This window comes from Xyrauchen texanus, chromosome 46, assembly GCF_025860055.1.
Source record: "Xyrauchen texanus isolate HMW12.3.18 chromosome 46, RBS_HiC_50CHRs, whole genome shotgun sequence".
NCBI lineage: Eukaryota > Metazoa > Chordata > Actinopteri > Cypriniformes > Catostomidae > Xyrauchen > Xyrauchen texanus.
This window is the reverse complement of record NC_068321.1, coordinates 19325319-19343305: the sequence shown is the minus strand read 5'-3', so window position 1 is coordinate 19343305 and position 17987 is coordinate 19325319. Positions and strand designations below refer to the sequence as shown.

The 17987-nt window shown below is 39.3% G+C and overlaps 1 protein-coding gene across 2 annotated transcripts in view; it reads left to right on the top strand.

Annotated features, from left to right (window-relative positions):
* The window catches only part of LOC127637906 (junctophilin-3-like), a 44828-nt gene that overhangs the window by 7717 nt on the left and 19124 nt on the right, over window positions 1–17987 (top strand). For both annotated transcript variants that reach the window (XM_052119148.1, XM_052119149.1), the window contains exon 2: window positions 8606–9413. In XM_052119148.1, the coding sequence (XP_051975108.1) occupies window positions 8606–9413 (808 nt within the window). The remainder of the gene's footprint in view (window positions 1–8605; window positions 9414–17987) is intronic.

The window sequence follows — 17987 nt, the reverse complement described above, 5'->3', positions numbered from 1 at the left end:
GTATGATAGCAAATCAAAGACAGCTCTAACAAAGTCTGAGACAAGATTGTCAGTTTTTGTGTTTTAATTTTAAGTGCTCCATTTTCAAAGCTGTACAGTGATTCAGTTCTTCTGATTAATACTAACATTTGAGTCCTCAGAGAGTGCTCACACTCATCATTGTATATTCACTCTTGGCATGTTCAAATAGACTTGTTTAGTACACAAAGCAAGAAACCTGGAATATCTTATTTGATATCTCAACAAATTAACAGGCAACGCTTTACAATAAGGTTCTATTAGATTACATTAGATAATGAACTAACAATGAACAGTGATTTTCTTTTACAACATTCATAAATCTTGGTAAATGTTTATTTATCAAAATGCTTCTGTTCATGTTAGTTTATAATTCATTAACTAATGTTAACATAAACTAATTTAAATGTAACAAAATTATTATATGTTGAAATTAACATTAACAACTATTTGTAAATGCTGTAAGATTATTGTTCATTGTTAGTTCATGTTAACCCATAAAGTGTTACCAACTAATCTTCTGAGACCTTTAGCCATTTATATTATCATAGTATTTGGTCAAAGCAAATTACAAAAAAAAAGTTAAAGTTTTATTTTATAATTTATTATATTAACAAAATTATTACATCATTCGATATACAGTTGAAGTCAGAAGTTGACATACAATTTAGCCAAATACATTTAAACCCAGTTTTTCACAATCTCTGACATTTAATTGTAGAAAACATTTCCTGTCTTATTTCAGCTTTTATGATTATCATCACATTCCCAGTGGGTCAGAAGTTTACATACACTTTGTTACTATTTTGCCACATTCCTCCAGTCAGAACTGGTGTAACTGAGTCAGGTTTGTAGGACTCCTTGCTCGCATATGCTTTTTCAGCTCTGCCCAAAAATGTTCTATTGGATTGAGGTCAGGGCTTTGTGATGGCTATTCCAATACCTTGACTTTGTTGTCCATAAGCAATTTTGCTACAACTTTGGAGGTATACCTTGCCCATTTGGAAGACCCATTTGTGACTGAGCTTTAACTTCCTGGCTGATGTCTTGAGATGTTGCTTCAATATATTCACATAATTTTCCTTCCTCATGATGCCATCTATTTTGTGAAGTGCACCAGTCTCTCCTGCAGCAAAGCACCCCTACAACATGATGCTGCCACACCCATTCGGCTTGCAAGCCTCACCCTTTTTCCTCCAAACATTTCTATGGTCATTATGGCCAAACAGTTACATTTTTGTTTCGTCAGACCAGAGGACATTTCTCTAAAAAGTCATATCTTTGTCCTCATGTGCACTTGCAAACTGTAGTCTGGCTTTTTTATGGCAGTTTTGGAGCCGTGGCTTCTTCCTTGCTGAGCAGTCTTTCAAGTTATGTCGCTATAGGACTCGTTTTACTGTGGATATAGATTCTTGTGTACTTGTTTAACAGTTGCTGGAAAAATGACTCGTGTCATGCACAAAGTAGATGTCCTAAACGACTTGCCAAAACTATAGTTCGCTATTATGAAATCTGTGGAATGGTTAAACATTTTTGGAATGACTTCAACCAAAGTGTATGTAAATTTCTGACTTCAACTGTATTATAATATTTTGTATGAAAGCAAAGGCCAGGATGCCCTTTTCAAGATACAACAAAGACTTCAAACAGTGGTATTAGAGTTTAACAAAAAACTGATGTCCACTATAGTGAACAAAAATGAATTGCTGATTCTCAGGAGGGTATAAAACCCACTGAAACAGGCAGCAAATACTCCCACTCTAATCTTCAGAACCACGGAGAGCGCCAGCAGCACACAAATGTCGTGACTGTTTTTTTTTTCTCTCTCTCTCTCTCTCTCTCTCTCCCCAAGTGGAGCTTTCCCACGATATCATAGTAGTACAAGAGAAGAATTCATAATGATTATCTAACAACAAATTTTCTTCATTACTGTAGGTCTGTCTGTCATGCTGTTTATTTAATTCAACTGTTTAGCCGTCTCTTTTAATGAGACGTTCTTATGATTACCTGCAGAATTATCAAAGGACCATTGGGTTGCATGTGTTTGTACCTCAAGAGATTTCACTTTCCCTCCCCTGTATGACCTCGCTGGGGAGATGTACATAAGGGACACTTTAACAATTCTTTTCAACCTTTAATAAACTACTGTTTAAATGTCAAAGGTGGACAGACATTGTTTAGGTAGGCCTAAAAATTTGGGTAGGCCTATCTAAGTTCCACTTTTTTTTTTTATAAACAGGTGCTGTACAAGCTGTTGATTTCTTCCCCAGTTGTTCCCGTTTCATTACAGTGAAAAATTATTTCAGTTATGGATCGATGTGAGAAAAAATTGTTTGCAAACAGCTTTCTGTAAAAGATTAGCACCTCTCTTGTGCACACAAAATCAATCTAGTGTAACACATGTGGCTTCCTAGCGATTATCTGCAAGCAAATAGTGGCATTTGGTACCCTGTGGTGTTTGCATAAAACATAGAGAACACCTCTCTTTGTTCCGAGGACTTTGCGTTACTTTTTACATTACATTGCATGTTTTTACATTGTAATACTGTAATATACTTTTAATGTAATTATTTTGCGAAGCTGCCAGTATCAGAAATAAACTTTCCATTAAAGGCCAAAAAAGGGGCATTTTGTACCTTTTTAGAGGTCTTTATTTTTTTTATAACCAAACACAAAATATACAGTGCCATCATTTTATGGCAAATACTGTTATCAATTGATAACCTTAAATTCTCAATATTTCGATGGCATCAGTGGCATTTTGCCCTAAGCCCCTGTTATTTCTGACAATTCTCTAAATCTGACCCTGGAATTTAAGTAATTCAACATTTTATTTAAACCTAGAAATAAACAAGGTGTTATATATATATATATATATATATAACAAAGAAACTGTGACAAGGCATGCAAAGAATGAGGATCTAAACACAGCTTTATTTCCAGAAGAATAAACAAACTAACTCAGAATATAATGAAAACAAAACACAGGGACCCAGACACAGAGCATCCAACAGTATGCAAAGACTGACAAACTAACCAGGGGGGAAAAAGGCTTAAATATACAAGGGAAAACAAGAAACACCTGGGGAAACAATCAGGGAATGAGGAACACCTGGGGAAACAATCAAGGGAAAACCAATCATAAAATGAAACTACTAAGGACTACAAATATTAACAGGAAACAGGAACTAAACAAGAATTACAACATAAGAGACAAGACCCAAAAAAAACAACAACAGGGAATATGACAGAAACATAATGACTTAAAATGAATTAGAAATATTTAAGATTTCTTAGTCATTACCCGGTAATTTAATCTGCAAATTTGTGACACTGACCATGTTAACTCCTTTGTACAAATGGTCAGATTTCCTTGCTTCCAGTGAAGAACACAAGATGATTTAAGGGGCTAAATTGTGACATTTTAAATAATGCCAAGCTATAGAAAGTCAGCTTTCTTCTTTTTTTGTTGTTTTATTTTTTCAGAATATTTTATTTTTTCATGTTTTTAAGACTTTACAGACATTACAGCTGATTATCTGTAAAACTGAATAAATAATTCTGATTCAAAGTTATGGCCAGCATCATCCAATCACTGCCAACCATGTTAAATTCTGAATCTTTGTACTGATTACCATTATCCCATGTGCCAAACATGTATGAGTGGTCCAAACATCATCTGCTACCTGAAACTGAACTTTTAGTCGGAATTGTAGGAGTGAATGGACTTAGCTTCATAGAAAGCTATAGGAAGTCCCCTTGCTCCATTGCTCCCTGTTTAGTGAATTACTTAACCTCCAGTATGCTTTCTATCTGCACTGGTCTCAGGTAGAAACGCACCTTATTTACATCCTAACTCGATATATAGCCTCAAAGCAATATTTTTCAGGTTTTAGATGAACCCGTTGATTCTCAGTGTGAAAAAGCACAGTGAATATAGGAATGCATTTACTAATGTTAATGAATAGAACCATATTGTACAGTGATAACAAAATAAACCATAACTAAATGTATATTAAAATTAAGCAAAATAGCCCACAGTTATCTAAATGAACTAATATGTTTTTCAACTTTTGTGGGAACACTTAAATGATAGTCTAGAGTGCTGTTAACAGTATTCAGTCGGTTTAATTATGCGTTGCGTATAGCGAAGCCCAAATACATCATACACATGTGCATAGGGTTGCACAAGGTTAAAGCAAAAGGGTGACATATGAAATACTAATAAATTATAAAATTCTTACTTTTAAAATTCAACTTTTCACTCAAATGGTTATATGCTAATATACAATTTATTTAGAAATAAAAAATGGACCGAATCCAAGTGGATTCAGACTTTTGAACCCTAGTATGTATTGGTACTATAAAAATATGTTTGAAATTATATATAATATGTGCAGCATGGACACTATAATGTAAAGTGTTATCAGTCTTGTTTTTCTTGCACATCTTAGTCAGAATATATGAACACGGTTTAATTTCAGTCACTGTTACTTGGGACTGTGTCCGTTGCCTAAAGGCTAATGAAGTTCACGTTACCTCTCCACATACTTCAAACAGGAAGACATAGTGCTCAAAACAGTTACTTTCAGCTGGTGGGCGGAACTTGTCCTTAGACTGCCAGACTCAGAAGTCTCGTGTCAGTGCGAACGCTGTGCCAATCAATCAGAACACTAGAGACGTCAGCATTTTTACATCACTGTCAGACACCCTTTATTCTGCAGGGCCTGCCAATGCAACATAATAAAAGATTCTCTCTCATTCTATAATCCATTTAACTACCTATTAGGTTTGTCCTTGTTTTTTCAGTAGATTCTAAGGGTTATCAACAAAAACAATTGCTATACAGTGAGTGTGCAGAGATTCATGATCGTGAAATATAAAATTGATTATTTAAATCATGGACTTTTGTAGATTGTAGCTACAATAATATTATATAATTATATTTTATATAATTAAAAATTAAAAATTTTGAGTGAGACTTTTCACATCAATCCTGCTTTTGTGTCTGTTTACACTGTTTTTCAATAGTTTTTTTTTTCTCCGTAAACATGCACTAAATGGAGGTGTTTGACCATTTCAGCATGTTTTTGTAGCATCTTAAACAGGAACAGATAAGTTCAAATCATACCCACATTTTTCTCCTCATTGAAATTAGATTATATTAGTAAAACAGGCTGCAAACTTTTCATGTTGACTTCAAGATATAGATAGAAGATTTCAGACCTTTGAACATATTGCCAGAATTTTCATACAAGAATATCAATTCTGCACATAATATGTAGTCTTTCAACTTTGCACACACACACACACACACACACATACACACACACAACCATTGAAGCAATATCTCTGTGTACCCCATGAGCATATGCATGTAGCAGATAGTGAAAGAAAAATTGTGTGTGTGTAAGAACTACAATGGGAATTGTATGGGAATTTTCAGAGCTAATCCCATCAGTTTTTGCCTATATTTGATCTACATATCACACAGCTGCTGCATGACAATATGAAGCAAGAATCAGCCAGATGTTGAATCAGCCAGCAACTGTCAGCCTCTCCGTAGAGCACAACATCAGAATGATGTTCTTACTCTAACACTCTCCATCTACAAGTATCATTCTTTTGATAAAATTAATCCATAATATAATATAATAATACCCTTGGAAGGCAAAGTCTCCATATTCCCCGCGGAGACACTAACTGTTGTGTTGTAACTTAGAGAAAAACGTACACTGATGACTTCTCAAATACTGATTGATTAGCACATTATGGATGGATTGGTGGATGGGTGGATGGATGGATGGATGGATGGACAGATAGATAATTCAACATGTTGGATTGCTAAATATTCAACATGATGGACAGACAGATCGATGGATGGACGGATGGACGGATGGCAAGGCTGTTTGCGAGCCAGGAGAGTACGTACATTTATGTGGGGGGCTGGGAAAATCCACCATACATGGTTCCAGCCCCATAGAGCCATCCAGCAACCCTCACTGACATACCAACCCACAGAGTTCGATCAATACAGGCAGAGAGAATGGGGGCGTTCATACGGCTGAATGTGTATGCATGTAGCTAACAGGAAGAGAAAGCTTATATTGTAAAGACAAAAGGGATGAGGGAGAAGAAAAGTGGGCATGAAGGAATATAAGGTGGGAGATATGGTAAGATAACGGAAGTAGCACAGTGAGCTCTGTGTGTGTGTGGCTTCCACAGTAATAGTGCCATCATGTTCTAGAATATTGGCCAGGATGAATCATCAGCATGTAGGAATAGTGGTTACATCAGAGGTGATTTCATAGAGCGGGAAAGAGTACAGGACAAATCAGGTGGATCACGAATATGAGTGTGTCAGTCTATAAAACCTTTGCTAGTTGAGCACAAGCCATTCAACTTGTCTCTGAGAGAAAGAGAGAGCTGTCCCAGATTTCAGCACCAGAGGTATTCTGCTACTGAACACCGTAGTAAGTGTGAGAGCAGAAAACCTAGATAAAGACACAAACTAGAAATCTAAACTAAAAGCTCATCTCTATATGGAATCATAATATTCCAAGCTATGTCCAAATGTAACTCACAAGCAGATATTGCTAGCCTACCTTGCAGTGACATTGCAAACAAATTCCAAATCATTGTTTTTCAAAGTTTTTCCATTATTAAATTCTTTCTCTGATTCCAGCTTAATAGAGACAACTATAAGTAAACCATTACTGCACATTGAAACAGTAATGATGCAACAGCTGTAGGTATTAAAATTCACGTTTTCTTCTAGTGACACCAGTTTCAGATTAGGGCCCCATCAGCGCTATTCTTATCATCTGCAAGAACCTTACGATTATTGGTCAGCCGTGTCACTTAATAAAAAATCCAAAATGGTGATCCATCTAGACTGCTGGCAGAAAGATCAGGCTGCCAGGAAATTTTACAGAATGCAACATTCCAGTATTTTGCAGGCACACTCACCAATAAATAACATGGCTGGCAGTTAAACTGATGGACATTGTGATACCTCATGGACATGAAGATAGATGAGATGAATACTCAGTCCCCTGGGACCTCTATCACAATAAGAGAAGTAACGGGCCAGGTCTGGAGATCATGGCTGCCAAAAGCACTTCAAGTACTGCTGCTATTATGGCTCTTCCTGTGTTTTATAGCAATTACTGTGCTTGCTATTAATGATGTTGACCATGTTGGTGGCAATGCTACAAGTCATCACAAAAGTGTACCGAGAGTTGTATTGTAGTGTGCCTTCAGTGTCTAACTTATAGTGTCTAAAAATGTTGCATTAAAATGGAACAGTCTAGAGGCACATTGTTAAAAGTTTAAATTCTTCTAACTAACGTTTAAATGCATCTAAAACACGTGGCCCTACTTTGCGCATGTTCATATAGAAAATCAATTGAACAACAGGACAAACAGACAGACGTAAAGCAATACTGAAGCTATTCTGAAGTCAGAGATGCCTCTTCCACTTTGTTTCTTGTCCATTTCGCTTTGTTTTTTGTACTGTTAGAGTGCACCAAAGCAATGCAAGCAATTTATTGAGCTCACGTGGATTATTACTGTTTGTGCCTAGAGTAACACTTACTACATTTACTGTACTGAGTTACTCAAAATGCAAAAACATATTATCGAGATGTGAATTGCATGATCTTTCTTGTCTTTTATTGCTTCAAGGCACGTAAAAAGGTAATTATCTTTTCAAAACCTTCAATGATTCTAGCAACATTGTTGTTGTCTTATTTGGACCTTGACTGTTGGTTCTTAAACAAATTCATTTTTAAACCTGTTTTATCAAATCGAATGGATATCACACAATCTCAAGGTTTTAGAGATATTTTGACCTACTTGTTCAGTGACCGTACTATAGATCATTTTAGGTCCAAAAGATCCCTTTGGACTTTTGATAGAAATATTTTTAATTTCAATACAAAACTATAAAGGTGGTTTAGGATCAGGGATACTCTGTAGAAAGTGTGACACTTAGGCCACATCCACCCTAACCCATTTTTGGCTGGAAATGCACTGATTTTGCTACGTTTATGGCTCACATCCACACTGGAACAGCATTTTACTCCACTGAAAATGACAACTTTTGAAAACTCTCTCTAGTACTGCATAGTTTTGAAAAACGATGATGTTAGGAAATGGTAAGCATTTTCCACTTAAAACGTGTTAGTGTGTATGTGTATCATGGTAATGAGTTAGTAGGAACTTTGCCTGGTCACCCAAAAAGCATTAAAGAATATCAAAATTTGCCTCTGTTACCATTGCTACCACTAGGCAAGTCCAAGCCTATTAGTAAAAGTCTATTTCTCTCTATATTGTGCTTTTCACAACATTGTCACGAAGCAACTGTGAAGAGTAAAGAGCTGAAAACATTAGGCAACTCTCCAAACTCTAAAGAAACATGAGGGCAGCAGACTCAGCAGGGGAACCCTGGGTTTTACAGCTTGCATCTGCTGCAGTTCAGCAAAATCTTGCACGAAACAGCAATCTTCATTCTCAAGTATATTGTTGATTCATGGTGCCTGAAGTCGTCTCTCTCTCTCTTTTTTTTTGGTACTTTTTATTGTAGGTACATACCAAGGCCAATGGATGGGCGGTATGCGGCACGGCTATGGTGTACGGCAGAGTGTTCCATACGGCATGGCAGCCATCATCCATTCACCTCTGCGTACCTCCATAAACTCTTTACGTTCCGAGCACAGTAACGGCACAGCGCTGCTGACTGGCGATCGGGCGCCTGTAGCCGGAGTAGGGAGCGGAGGTGTCCTAGCAGCGGGCAGCCCAGCAGTGTCCCGCGGAGGCTTTGTGCTGATGGCCCACAGTGAGGCTGAGCTATTGAAAAACAAAAAGAAGGGCTTGTTTCGCCGCTCACTCCTGAGTGGCCTCAAGTTGCGAAAATCAGAGTCTAAGAGCTCTTTAGCCAGCCAGCGCAGCAAGCAGAGCTCCTTCCGTAGCGAGGCTGGCATGAGCACTGTCAGTTCAGCCGCATCCGACATCAACTCGACCATCAGCCTGGGGGATGGTGAAGGGGAGTCACCGGTGGGGGATGACGACGTGGATGCCACTACCACCGAGAGTTATGCCGGCGAATGGAAGAATGACAAGAGGACTGGCTGTGGGGTGAGCCGCCGTTCCGACGGACTGCAGTACCAGGGTGAATGGTTGGGCAACAAAAGGCATGGCTACGGATGCACCACCTTTCCTGACGGCACCAAGGAAGAGGGCAAGTACAAACAGAATGTACTTGTCAGTGGTAAACGCAAGAACCTCATACCGCTACGCGCCAGCAAGATCCGTGAGAAAGTGGACAGGGTGGTAGAAGTGGCAGACAAGGCAGCTGACATCGCAAAGCAGAAGTCAGAAATTGCGCTGTCAAGGTAAGACTCAAGGTACTTAATTTGAGAAAGTATTGGTTCAAGGTCATGTTCCTTTTGCAAAGCTTTTTCATTAATTTTGTGGTAAGCAGAAAAACAAGTTCATGAGATTTCAAATGTTTTATTGTTTTAAATGACCCATGTGACTTTCTTCCATGGAACATGAATGTAATGATGATGACTGGTGAATGAGGTTAATATTCTGCATCTCCTTGTGTGCTTCTGGAAAGAAAGTCATTGTTTGAAACAACATGAGGTTTGAGTCATGCCACTAGTGGCCTAAAGACAACAAATTTTAGGCTTGACATTCAATAAAAAAATTTCCCACTAGGAAACTGCTCAATGGAGACTTTAAGACATTTAAGACATCACAACACGATTTTCCAAAAAGCTGCTTTGAAACAGTATGTATTGTGAAAAGCACTGCACAAATGACTTTAGTAAATTATATTAATATTTGTATGAACTATCCATTTAATGACTAGTGTGTCATTTAACAACATCTATCCTCCCTGTTCCTCTTGCTCTTTCTTTATTGATTAGCCAAACACAGGGCCATATATCTAGCGGTTGCTTGGGACTTGTTAAAAAGGCCTTGCTGGTGCTGTTATGTTGTGTGGTTGCTAAGGAAACGTGAATGATTTGTGTTGGTCTTAGTGTAGAGAGAATAGATAAGTCCAGTTTCACTTAATGAGAGTCCTGTAGATTCTGGGTGTATCAGCAAGCTAACTGATGTCTGTATTGATGCAGAGCAACAGTGGCACAATCAATAACATGGACGTGTGGAATGCCATAGTCATAAATTGTCTGATGCTGTTAGTGAGTATGTGTGTGTGTGTGAGCAGTGTGTGTGTGTGTGTGTGTGTGTGTGTGTGTGTGTGAGCAGTGTGTGTGTGTGTGTGTGTGTGTGTGTGTGTGTGTGTGTGTGTGTGTGTGTGTGAGCGTGTATTTATCACTTTATGGCGACCAAATGTCCCCATAAGGATAGTAAAACCTGAAATTTCTGACGTTGTGGGGACATTTTGTCAGTCCCCATGAGGAAAACAGCTTATAAATCATACTAAATTATGTTTTTGGAAAATGCAAAAATGCAGAAAGTTTTCTGTGAGGGTTAGGTTTAGGGGTAGGAGTAGGGTTAGGGGACATAATATAAAGTTTGTATAGTATAAAAACCATTATGTCTATGGAAAGTCATTATGCAAATTATAGCAAAAAACACAATTTTCGATTATTGCCCTTGATATTGTTATCGCAATTATTAATGTCGATTAAAATATTAAATTACTGTGACGTCTCAAAGTAAGCAACAGTGCGGTTTATCCAATGGTGGATATGAGCTGCGCTCCAGTTTCTTTTAAGCATTAAATATTGTAATAATGTTTCATAATGTTAGGCCATGTAAAAATTATTTTAAATGGACATTTAAGAAATAGAATACATTTAATTATTGCTAAATTACTGCTTAAATTATTAGTCCACGTACAGTAAATAATATGACATATTCAATATTGAAACGTATTAACAGCCGATTTAAATTGACCAAGTTACTTACTGCGTTCATTAACTACTATGATGGTGAGACAGGTGCCCATTCATTCCGTTAGATCTTGTTCATGTAAGATCATCGTTAGATAATTTTTGGCATTAGTGGTTGCACTTTGGAAATTAAAAACAGTCATTTGCCATTGGAGTTTGTGCGATTCGTGAAATTGTTAAATGTACTTATACCAGCTGCGTGGCAAATGGGTCTTATTAGATCAGATGCAATAACAATGACGGCGATTCATGAAATACGTTATTTATGCCATTCTTTATGGTGGCTACGCCTCCAAAACAAACTAAGAACAGTTAAGCTAAATTACTTTATTGCTATTTTGTACAAATCACATTCACATTGGCCTACTTATTAACATGACAAAACATTTTTAATAAATGTAATATATTTTTTATAAATTGTACACAGAAATCAAGCAACGCCACAAACTCTTCCATTACAATGTCTGCCGTCACTCACTGTAGGTTTACACTGTTTGAGATCTGCATTTCGACGCAAGCTCAATGATGCTGTGCAAGTTCTGCATACTCATGAAAGCTCTCATTAAAAACAAAGCCGTGTAAACAGCATAATACCTAATGTTTTTCAACCGCGTCTACCTTGATTAGAACGGGAGTGTTTTTGTTTTGTTGTGTTGCTCATTTGCAGTGTATTTAACATCTACGTTCAAAGCGAGCGGTGCAATATGCAATGAATCCAAAATAATTCCAAAGTGCTTTTCGCTCTTGCTCTACAGCTTCTTTTCAAGTGTCAGGTGATGTTTCTTCAGTATTCATTTCATGTGCCACTGCGAACAGAGGTGGAACATAAAGCAAGCATCTTGGCATTCAGAAGGTTTAAAACTAGTGAATTAGGATCAGTTAATTCCTGATAGGACGGAGGAATAATTTAAGCGGCTCTGATTGGCTATTGCCATTTCATTGCTCAACGGACATGTTAGAATACTCAACCACTGCAAAAATACATTGTAAATAGAAACAATTGACGAAACAGGAGCAGACTTAAATGGAACGCTGTAATCATCAGTTCCCTGTCTGTCACTCACTAGGGGTTCACTCTTGAGAGCCCCAATCACCTTTGCTTTATTCAGAAAAGGCCAATGAAAATTGGCGAGTGGAATTTGCATGCCGCTCTCTGCCGTGGACATAGGGGTATAAAAGGAGATTGCGTACACCATTCACTCAGACTTGTTCTTCAGAGCATGTGTGTTTTCGTCCCGTCACCTTGCTGTCTGCTGCTGGAATTACGCCGCATATCCCTCACACGGTTGAGTGTTGTGCTTTCCCTCACAGGTGTAAAAGAATATGTTCTAAAAGAGTATATTTTCTCTAAAAGAGCTCACACAAAATATTGGTGTCTTTTTGAAATGTCCTTTTGCCTTTGTGCTAATGGGTGTGGCCATTATCTCTCCCCACCGGATGGCCACGAAATCTGTCTCGAGTGCTTGGGACGCCAGCACGCCGAGACAGCTTTTGTGGAGGGATCATGTTCTCACTGTGAGAACATTCCTATTCTTCCTTCTTTGTGAAGCAGAGAACCACCACAGCTGCTTCCCGGCTCGGTCCGTCCTGGGTTGAAACTCAGACGGCAGGGTCGGCGAGCACCGCCTCAGGGTGGATTAAATGTCTCGTTCAGGGCTCGCGACGAGGGTGAGTTATCGGTAGCTGCAGCAGAGGGTGGGCTTCTGCTTTCGGAAGTGGACAAATCTTCTGAGCTCCCGCCCTCGGCAGGCGCTGACTTGGCAGCCGTGCTTGCCTGGGCGGCTGCAAACATCGGGCTTGAGTGGAACCCTCCGCCCTGCCTTGAGCGTTCGCTGTTGGATGATTGGTTTCTGGGCTTGGAGAGCAACTCACGGCCGTGGCCCGCCCCAGTGCCCTTCTTCCCAGAAGTGCACGAGGCACTCACAAAGGCCTGTACATGCTTTGCGGGCTCGTCCACCCTAACTACCCTCAACGGTGGAGCAGCTAAGGAATATGTCGAACTTCCCCAGGTAGAGCGCGCTGTGGCAGTGCATTTATGCAGCCACCTGGAGGAATCGACCAAGGCTCCCTTTCAAGGCGTGTAAGGTTTCTTCGTCATTATTGGCAAAGGCTTTTGATGCCACAAGTCAGGCCGCCTCCGCCATGCATGCCATGGCTATCCTGCAGGTTCATCAGGCGGAGATGCATGACGCCGAAAAGGTTCACTTTCTCGATGCATCTCCCAAGGGGGGCTCTTTGCGACACTGTCGAGGACTACACCCATCAGTTCTCGATGGTGAAGAAGCAGACAGAGGCCATCAAACATGCTCTGTCGCAGCACAACTCAGCCACCTACAGGCCTCCAAAGTCCCACGCCTTGCCTGCCTCTTGCCAGGGCCGTCCTCTTGCGGCACCGGCCCCGGCTCCCCCACCACCGAAGCCTGCACACCGGCCTCTGAGAAGAAGATCCTCCCAAAGGAAGGCGGTACCACCTGCCCATCAGCCGGCCACCCAGAACCCCGGACGGGCTTCGAAATGGCCCTGAGACAGGAAACCAAGGGATGAGGCGACTGACTGGCCTGACCCAGGTGAGCACATGGGCCCCACTTCCACCCGTTTCAGCACGAGATGAGTACCTCGCTACATCGCTGTGTGCTTTCTGGGCCCCAGCACCCTATTTGTCAATAAAAGATTAGCTTCCTCATTCCTCATTCCTTCGCGCTCACGACAGCCAGGGCCTGGAAGATTTACCGGTTAACGAGCGGGATGCGAGTGGCGCAATTTTTTTACAAATAGCATTTTGTACAAAAATATTTTATGACTTTAAAAATATAATGTGGTACAACCATCAAGTAAAATGTATTAAAATTGTTTCGTTGCACCTTGAATACAGTGTACACAACTTTCCAAACGTACGTTTCAAGGTGAAAAATATTTTTACAAATATTATGAATTAAGAATATCAAGAAGTTTTCCCATGGTTGCACTAAATGACCTGAACCAAATGTGCCTTTCCATTAAAATGTCAAAATATAGATTTTTAATGATATGACAAAATCTATTATTTGTAAATCTTCACATGGTCTTGTGGGTCTAAAGAGATCTTCTCCATTTTGTGATTTTTTTTCACATGACAAAATATTTCTACCTACAGTCGTGGCCAAAAGTATTGGCAGTGACACCAATTTTGTGTTTTGCAAAGTTTTCTGCTTCCGTTGTTGTGGTGTTTATTTACATTGTTTCTAGATTATTGTGCAGTGATCAGATGCATTTTAAATAATTGCAAAAAGCTTAATTGGCCAAAAATATTTACTTTATCACAAAAACCCAAATTTCACAGTTTTTTGGCCCTGGCACAAAATGACCAGATTGCTATAAAAGGAGGGAAGAAGTGAGGTTCATATGGTTACTCTAAAGAAATGTGTGCAGCCATCATCATTTGCATCAAAATGGCCTCACATGAAAGGAAATTGCTGTGAAGAATATTGCACCTGAAATTGCTTTATACACTCACGTCACATGTCACAACTCGCCCCCCACCTCCTCCTTTGGAGTCAGCAGACGTTGAAGTCTCTGCAAGCCACTCACCTCCCGGGTGACAAGAGAAAATTTTGTAGGACAGCATTCTTCCACCTAAGAAATATTGCTAAATTACGACACTTGCTCTCTGTTGCTGATGCCGAAAAACTAATTCTTACATTCATGATCTCAAGACTAGATTATTGTAATGCATTTCTGGGAGGATGTCCAGCAAAATTAATAAATAAACTTCAATTGGTTCAGAATGCAGTAGCCAGAGTGCTGACAAGAACCAAGAAATATGATCATATTTGCCCCATTTTATCATCGTTATATTGGCTACCTTAAATTTAGTTAAATTTCATATTAATTTTCTAATTCTGTTAACTACGTACACAGCTTTTAATGGTCTAGCTCCGCAGTACTTAAGTGACCATCTACCACACTATATTCCATAACGTTCATATTCTGGCCTGTTAATAGTTCCTAGAATATCAAAATCCACAAAAGTAGGTAGATCCTTTACATATTTGGCTCCTAAACTATGGAATAGTCTTCCTAACAATGTTCGAGATGCAGACACAGTCACTCAGTTTATGTCTAGACTAAAGACTCATCTATTTAGCCAGGCATACACCTAATTTATCTTTTAACGGACAATTAGGCAGCTTTAGTTTAGTTTGTTGGAACCAGAAACAGTGATCATGATCTATAACTCTGCAATAAATTGAATGGCATCTATGCTAATATTATTTTATTTGTTTACCTGTATCAACCTCGGGACTCCTATCCTGAGGTCACCAGAACTGGCTGGATACAGCTCCATTCCTGCTTCGTGTTGGACTCTACTACTATGTGTTGCTGTGTGATGATGCAGCCAGTGCCAGCCAAACATCACTTCAGAATATTACGTTGGACTACAGAGGTTGAACTGATGGTAACTCCAATGAATAGACATGGGATACTTCATATGCCATTGCCTGAACCTTGGACTTAGGATAGACCTCACCGAAATGACCAGCCAGGTTGAACTGCGATGCACCTCACTGATCTCTGCCTGCATCACCTTGCTATAATTATGGACTACACTCTTGAAATGGAATACATAGACTATCAATGAATTGCCTACAAAACCCTTTTTCAGCCATCTAACAAGGACAATTGCATCTATGTGAACTTCTGCAGTTAATCCAGGATGGAAGACATTAATCATTAATCTTACAGTTCATACAAAATATTTGTTTAAACATTGACCCTTAACACTTTTAGTTTAATAACTAAAATAGTTTAATAATTTAAAACCATGACTTGCACTATACATAAGTAATATTGGCATTATATTCATGATGTTAGCCAGAGGGGAACTGGCCCCCACAGTGAGTCTGGTTTCACCCAAGTTTATTTTTCTCCATTTACCAACAGCTTGTGGAGTTTTGTGTTCCTTGCCACAGTCGCCTTTGTCTTGCTCACTGGGGTTAGAAATTCAATTATTATTTAATTACTTATTTTTAAACACAATTCACAATAGTATTTTATCAAACTACACAGTGATGACTCTTAAGACATTATATACATTACAGTTTTATCTTCTGTTAATGCCTGAACTTCTGGAAAGGTGCTATACAAATAAAAATGACTTGATTTGACTAGAACTGGTTTCGACCTGATTGTTACAGGGTAACAACAGGTAGGCCGGGCAGCCGAATGGGTGTATTGCTTGCATTTGCACCTTTCCACTTTCAAGGTGATAATGTGCGCTATCTTGTCCAACAAGAGAGCCGCAATGTTCTCATGGGAATGTTCTCACAGTGAGAACATGATCCCTCCACAAAAGCTGTCTCGGCGTGCTGGCGACCCATGCACTCGAGACAGATTTCGTGGCCATCCGGTGAGGAGAGATAATGGCCACACCCATTAGCACAAAGGCAAAAGGACATCTTTAAAAAGACGCCAATAGTTTGTGTGAGCTCTTTTAGAGAAAATATACTCTTTTAGAACATACTGTTTTACAGGATCTACCTTGACCACTGTTGCTGTGTACCCTCTCTGTAGATAGGGTCCACCCAGTGGTTTTATTACATATGTGAGCTTCCCTGTCAGTAAGTCTATGTGAGGTATTCTCCATATGTTAACCTCCCTCTGGTAGGATGTGGCCTCCGTAGTGCTCTTCCTCCTGGAGTATGTCCGGGGCGGAGAGCGGCATGCAAATTCCATTCGCCAATTTTCATTGGCCTTTCCTGAATAAAGCAAAGGTGATTGGGGTTCTCAAGAGCGAACCCCTAGTGTCACTACATCGACACAACATCTCATTCCCTCCATCAGCGAGAAGAGGTTACATCAGTAAGTCATTTTCACGATTACATAATCATGGCAGCCGTAATCGCGATTAGTTTTTCGATTAATTGTGCAGCCCTAGTGTGTTATGTTTGTTTGTGTTTATTAGATGAATACAATTTGGCTCAATATTGAATGCAAATTGAAAAATGGAAGAATTAAATTTGAAACAACCTTGTTGTCTGTATGTCCGGTTTGGTTACCTAATTCGAAGACGTGCTCTAGATCATTCTTGAACCTTGAAGTACCTAAACAGAAATCAGTTAATTAAAAGTGATAGTTCTCCCATCAATTTAAATTATGTCACCATTTAATCACAGTTATCTCGTTCCAAACTGTTTTACTTACTTTTTTCTATGGAACACAAAATGAGTTGTTACAGAAAATGTCACTTTAATTGAAAAAACAGCATTGTTCGTTGTTGTATTTCTTCTAGTGTTCCATCAACATGATCACACAGAAAGTCGGCATGTTGTTTCCCAGAGCTCCAGTAACCTTGTAATGCACACATTATGCAGATTCACTCAAGTGACATCTACCATAAGACAATTTTGCATCGGCTCAAGAGTGTATGTCTTCCCTTGTGGCATGACCGGAAGTGCATTGTTTAGAAAAAATAACTGAGTAAACCTTTAAATATCCTTAAATACTGGTTGGGAATTTGTTTCCTGTAAGAGTTTGTGTTGTTTGGGTAACTCATAAAGACAGCTCAGCAGAAGAAAAGGGTGATAAAGATAGGGCACATGAAGACAAACAAGGAGAAAAACGAGCGAAACACAGAGCAACAGAGATTTCTGCATTATTCTAAGAGTGTTGCCGACTTGCCGGAAGTAGAACAGGCAGGCAGAATTGGATCAAAGCCAGATTTGCCAATTCTTTTCTTTCTTTTGATCTCTCTCTGAAACACACTCCCACCCTTATTGCTTTACACGTTGCAGACTCATGCCATGTGCATCCTTGTGATCTGCACATACTCTATATGTTAGGGAAATGTGTGTGAGCACATATGTGGGTTAATGTGCTTGCGCCTGGCCTGATGGCAGCTACCTATGTTTGTGTGTGCAAATGCGTGTGCTTACTAACATGCATAGGTATGCATATGCTATATTAAGAGCATCACTTACCCCACAAATCCCATTGACCTCATTATATTTAAGCAATGCTATCTCTACAGCTTAGCACTGCCCCTGCCAGCACAGAGCAGACACA